Source organism: Nicotiana tabacum, chromosome 2, assembly GCF_000715075.1.
Source record: "Nicotiana tabacum cultivar K326 chromosome 2, ASM71507v2, whole genome shotgun sequence".
Lineage (NCBI taxonomy): Eukaryota > Viridiplantae > Streptophyta > Magnoliopsida > Solanales > Solanaceae > Nicotiana > Nicotiana tabacum.
The window spans coordinates 87,920,976-87,927,500 of NC_134081.1; the positions used below are offsets into that span (position 1 = coordinate 87,920,976).

Consider the following 6,525-nt stretch of genomic DNA (forward strand, 5'->3'; position numbering starts at 1 on the left):
AGAGTTGACAATATTGTTACTAATTGCCTATTACTACTAGCTGGTTGTTAATTATACGTGGCTAGTGTGATGATTGGCTATATTTTAACGTTGGGAAATTATTGATCTAAGATTTTGGGGGAGAAAATTTTCCTCAAGTCTGATAGCGATTGAGAAGCTTTGATTGTGCAAGGTTTTATGCCATCCCTTTTCTGTTAATTGATTGATCGTGTTTTGTGTCCTTATCTCGTTAGCTTATTTTGGGGTCAAATGATTTTGAGGGCCATTATAAACTCGTTTTATCGCCTCTCTTTTTTTTTTTACACACGAGAGATTTATTTTTATACAAAATAAAAATCTAAAAAAGACATTTTCTTAATTTCAACATTGTAAAAAGCCATGAAGGCTCATCTTCTCCTTATTTGTTGGCGGAAGAACCATACATAAAGTTAATGCAAGTATCACGATCCAAGTTCATGGCACGTAATTGGTTTGGCCCAATAGTTTTGACGGATCTATCACTTGGTCTACACCATTATCGAACCCAAAAGAGTGTGTATCATATGAATTTATGTTGTAGCCTTATAAAGTTAGTTACTTTCATCTTCCATTCTGATGTGAGATTGGGCTAAGGTGATTTGTGCACCCCTTATTCAGAGGGTCGTGCCTTATAAATCTCTTCATTTTTCTCTCTTATCCTGATGTAGGATTTTTCTAAGGTGAATTGTGCATTCCTTCTTCAGAAGCTTGTCAACCTAGAAGCATGTCATTCCTGCTTGACTGACCCTCATCGCACCGCCCTCCGTCATGTGCATCACATTCACCCCCTTGGGACTCAACATTCTCATTGAAGTTTGTCCCACCACCGTACTGAGGGAGAGTCAACCTCTAATACCATATTTGTCACGACCCAAGTCCGTGGCACGTACTGTATGCTTTGGCCCAAAAGACCTCACTGATTTGTCACTTGGGCGACGCTATCATCGAGCCCAAAAGAGCGCATATCATGTGAACTTATGTTGTGCCTTATAAAGCTCTTCACTTTCCTCTCCCATTTCAATATGGCATTCGCCTAAGGTGACTTGTGTACCCCTTATTCAAAAGCTTGCCAACCTAGAAGCTTACTAGCTAGTCATCCTCCCGCCCTCATTGGCCTATCCTGCGTCATGGGCATCACAGAGGTTCATATCTACTTATTGGTTGCGAGTAAATTGAACCAGACAAGAAAAAAACTTACTCACGCTCGATATACACAAAATAAATTATATTGACACGCAAGGCATATGACATCTTACATATAAGCTTTTACCACTTAATTATAGTTAAAGATTCTCACTTTTAACTTATGATGATTCTTATTGTTAAATAACTTGCAATTTTTAAAAACTAAGGACGAGTAAGTGTTTTTCATGTGAGAATGTCCAATCATATAGTGTTGTTGATTGATCAAAATAAGCGTGAAAGTGATCACTTGAATTCTCGTCCGTTTATATATCTGCGGTGGGTTGAAGTTGTAGTGGGGTATAACTTTTTAAGACATGTAAATGAAAGGAAAGACAGCTTCTACTGCCGCCATAAAGATTACTTGGATAGGTCGAATATGTTTCATTACAATCAACAATAAAGCGGCTAAAGAGACGGCCAAAGCTGGAGTCTTCCACAGAAAAGAAAATTATGGATTGAAGTGTAGGTTTCAATTTTTCACGCCTGAAATGACCACTTTTGTCTACATGAAAACGGAGGAGAATAGAGACCAACATTTTTAGGTGCTAATAGAGTCTGCTTATGTTTCTTCAAATACACTGGTCCAAATTCAGATATAAAGAAAATTTGTGTTTAACAATAATCTAACTAATGATAATTAAAATCTCATATAAATCACCTGAATAAAATGAAATAACTACGAATGATTATACAAAACATCTCTACCTTTTTTAATTGAACTTATTAATTAGTCAATGAGTATTACTATATTTAGTAGGTGTGCCAAATACTGTGTTTGGATAAATAGGATCCCTCCACAATTAAAAGTTTAAAATTTGAACTTTTAAAATAAAATTCTTTTGGTAAAGACTATTTTTTTTCCTTTATTAAGTTTAACCTTGCTCGAATCTAAATTAATCGGGTTAAAAACTAAAAGGAAAAAGAAGGTGAGTTCCTATCTTTGGATTCTAGTCGACTCGTCATCCGTCCCAAGGCAAAAATAAAAGGGAAAAGAAGATTCAGAATCAATTCGCGACCAAAAGCTACTCTCTTCTCATCTTCCCGCCTCTCAAAATATACCCCATGACAGACACCTAAGCCACTCCTTGTCAAACAGTGAAAACAACAACAAGAACAATCCAGTATAATCTCATTAATGGAGATTTGGGGAGAGTAGTGTGTACGCAGACCTTACCCCTACCCTGGGGTAGAAAGTATGTTTCCGACAGACCCTCGGCTCCCTCCCTCTAAGAACTCCCCACCTTGCTCTTAGCGTGACTCGAACTCACAATCTCTTGATTGGAAGTGGAGGGTGTTCACGACCAGAGCAACACACTCTTCTCTTGTCAAACTGTGGAAAGAAAAGGGAAAAAATAAGTTGTGGAGTATACTTCATTATCACTATCTTATAAATTCCTAATGATTTGTTGAAATACCATACAAATGGGTCCTCCGCTCAAAGCATCAACGAGAGGAAAAGGTAGGAGTTTTCGTCTCATCGTTTAATCAGCTGATCGTTATTCGTTCTGACAGTGGAAACTGGAATTGTCATTTCACATAAGTTGCTTCCATTTTGCACTTATTATTTATCAGTTTTATAATCATGTTATGATATTAGCTCTATTTTATGATTCATTTTAGTTTTATATATTGCTACATCTGCCATTTACCTTCTAAAATTGATTAATTCCCTAGATAAATAAGTGTCATACAGCTTCGGACAGAATTAGTACTAGATATATATAAAGAGACCAATATCTAACGTTGCCCAATACATCTAATTGGAAGTGGAATGAACATAATGCGCTTTACTTTTTCATTTGTAGTTGGATTATCCTGGAAGTGTTGCTGTTGTAGATCTTCACATAGATTACTAATCCAGAATCCAGATAAATCTTAAAGCTTAAAATTACGATATAAGCACTGCGAATATTTGGTTCCCCTTAATGCACACCAAATGTGAATAAGACTTTATCTATTTGTCATCGCACCTAATTTTCAAAAGTTGATCCATAGATGTAGTAGTTAACACTAAGCAAGCATAAAAATCCTGAACTTAACCTTGAACTAATTAATCTATGTTGTTCGGATTCTCAAAAAATGCCGCCAATCTTACTGCTGTGGCGGGATTTTTTAAAGATTTGAGCAACATACATAATTTTATATCTACTAGGCATCCATATTCTTCAAATTAACTCATGCAGAAATCCAGAGAGAAGCATAAATTTTCCTTCATTTCTGGATGAACTGATCAAAAAGACTACAAGAAACTGTGGAAACGTCCAACTGTTAAAAGGATGAAGGAAAGCCAAACTATTACAACAGCACTAAATTAAGCAAAGCACATAACCTATGAGCAGAAAAACAGAACTAAAGCTTTCTCCTAAGTACAACTTCTCCAGCATAAACCAAGGAAACATCATTCCAAGAATCTGTCCATGACATCAGGGTACATTCCTCCTTCATTCCTATATTCTCCTGGATTATTTTGGTGCTGATCATGTGAAGTCGATGAATTAGAAGACGATGCCATCCTAACAGGCAGAGTAAGGCTCCTCTTGAACTTGTCCATCTTCCGAACACTATCCGTGTGGCCATCCAAGCTCAAGAAATCGTTCGGATTAGCACTACCATTATTGTGCAAACTTGAAGCATCTGAATTTGGATTTGAAGTCCTCCCATCAAGACTAAGTGGGTGCTGATTATGCTCCGGTTTAGTTCCTAAGTTATCAGGATTGAACAGAATCCTAGAATCGTCACTTCGGCCAGTGAGAGCACTGAAGAAAGTCAATCCATTAGGCCATTTGATATCATTCTCATGCTCAGCTCCCATCATGTGATCATCCATTCGAGCTTCGGATGAATGAGGATGAAGGAACATTTGCGATTCATCTTTGGACTGATGATGCATTCCAAGTCTTGCAGAGTTTTGGAAGTTTGGAGAGGAAAGCAGTGATGACACTGAAGGCATTGGCCTCGGCCCCCAGTTGAAAAGGGGAGGAGGAGGCCTGATTGGCATAGTTGGCTGCTTAAGAGGCATTGTGGATGAAGGTGAACCGGTCCTTGTCGAAGAAAATAGCTGCGACAGATAGAAGCCTGATTGATAGCCTAGAGACTCAAATGTGTGCCTCATTCTTAGCACGAAATGGAGGTCTTCCGGTATCTGAGGAGGATAAAACATGCATATCCAAATTAGATAATGAGTTTAGCTTCTATGCGCTGAATCACTATTTAATAGTGTTAAAAGATTCATAAAAAGTTGATGACTAATTGTTTTGGTAGTGAGTCTTTTATCTATTTTGTAGAGCAGTAATCTCATGTCCAGAGAGATACAAAGATATTAACAACTAAAATACAAAAAAATAAAGAATAAAAAGATGAACTTTTTTCGGCAATGAGAAAATGAGTCTCACAATTTTGCAGGATCCCAGTTGCAGTAGGCCATGTCCGGCCTGAATTACAGCAATAGTCTGCGCAAGATAAAAGCAGAACAGACACATTGGCATACAGACAAGCCAAGAACCAAAGGCAAAAGACTATTTCTTTTTTTTCATAAATAAGAAACAGAGGCAATTATTGTTCTGGACTTTTGAATCTGACCTGAATCCCTGACTCGAACTGGTCAGTCCACTCAGATGGGAGCTGCAGAGGTTTTAGGTCAAAGGAAGAGGAATCAATAAATCTTTCTTAGACCAATAATTGACAAATGGAAAAATCAGTTCCCTAATTATAACCACAATTAAATGCAAGTAAACTTGTTATTAAACATACAGCATCAAAGGAACTCTGCCAGTAGTTAGATATATTTGGTTCACATTCAGTAGGCTCCTTGAAAACCCATTTATGACACTTATCAGAGGCAACTTTCCCCATCAACCTGCAAACAAAAACCCAACCAATCAAAATAGACAAATAGTTACAAAATCTTGTCTCCACCTTCTTTTGGTTCTACTCATTTATAACCATACAAATTATATCCCTTATTATTCAGTCACAGTAAGTGAAAGATAGAGTCATGTGGAGGTGGGGAAAGTTCAAAATCCAAAACCAACCAAATCACCTACCCATTACCCACCCTTCTCCATAATTATATAACTGAATGGACATTTTGCTGAATGCCTTTCTCACTAGATCTTCACCCTCCATCTCTTCCAAGCTCCCTCTACAGAACCCATCTTCCCACATCAACATCCTGCATAAAATTAACACAAAAACAAACCAAACACACCATCTTTCAGCTTAAAAAAAAAGAGATCTTTTTCTTTTTTTCTTTTCTGCCACAGCTTAAAAAAAGAGGTTTTTGAAATCCATTTTCTTTGTTTCCTTTTTGGGATCAGCAAGAAAATATGAGATATAAATACTCACAAGCTACCATTGTCATCTCCAACTTTGCAACCATTACCACCTCGAACTCTTCTGCAATAAATATATAAGGAAACAAGAGGACCCATGTTGAGACAGCAAAAAACAGAGAAGTATGGGGGGAAAAGGAAAGAGGGGAGACATACGGGCGAGGACGAATGGTCCAGAAGACAGAGTAAGTCCACTCTGTGTTGAGACAGACGCTTCTTAGTGCTTCATGAAGGGCCATCATCCCAACTGCTTCTTTGCTTCTATCTGTTGTTCCTGAGCCCACCATTTCTTTTTCTCACTCACTCTCCTTTTTTTTTTCTTTATCTAGCAAAAATTAAACCCCTTTTCTCTTCTTCACTTCACCTGTTGAAACACTATTCTCATGTGAAAACTTTCTCTCCCTCTATTTTTATCTTCTTGAGCAACTATACAATGCTTATGAACCACAAAGCAGACCCTTTCTCCCCTCTTCTACTTTTTACCTTCCTATTACAGATTATTACCAAATCTGCTTACTTGGGTGAAACCAAGAAAAGGAAAAAAGAAAATGGAATGGCTAGTTAGGAGAGAGTGTTTGGAGGGGGTGACGGGTGCAGTGCGTGCGTGCGTGTGTGGGTGTGAGAGTGTGTGAAGGATTGGTTTAGGTTTTGTTTGCTTTTGTATTTTACCAGGAAAAATATGAGAGTGGGGACAGCTTTTATCCCCTCCCTAATAAAGCGCTTACAGTGCAGAAGGGCAGGCAAAAAGGAGTCTTGTTCCTCTAATATTCAAATTACAGTATTGCCCTTTTGGATAAATTTTCATTTTTTCACCTCCAACATTTGTTACACCTTACACCCAATCCTAGAATTTATTTTGCACGTGATGTTAAATGAAAATCTAAGAAACTAATCTTTTAATGTTCATTCGTGTATTATAGTGGCATCACATATTTTTTTTAAATGTAAAAAGATACAACAACAATAACAAATAAGTGGGGTCTATGAAGGG

The 6,525-nt window shown here is 37.5% G+C and overlaps 1 protein-coding gene across 1 annotated transcript; it reads right to left on the bottom strand.

The window, feature by feature from the left end:
• Positions 1-3,397: 3,397 nt before the first annotated feature.
• On the bottom strand, positions 3,398-6,164 carry LOC107831899 (protein RICE SALT SENSITIVE 3). The gene is made up of 7 exons (XM_016659702.2): positions 5,691-6,164; positions 5,548-5,598; positions 5,258-5,374; positions 4,954-5,059; positions 4,783-4,824; positions 4,596-4,652; positions 3,398-4,345 (listed from the first exon to the last, which is right to left on the bottom strand). The coding sequence occupies exons 1-7, from the start codon at positions 5,819-5,821 to the stop codon at positions 3,602-3,604; spliced, it is 1,248 nt and encodes a 415-aa protein (XP_016515188.1). The 5' UTR covers positions 5,822-6,164; the 3' UTR covers positions 3,398-3,601.
• Between the last annotated feature and the right edge of the window lie 361 nt (positions 6,165-6,525).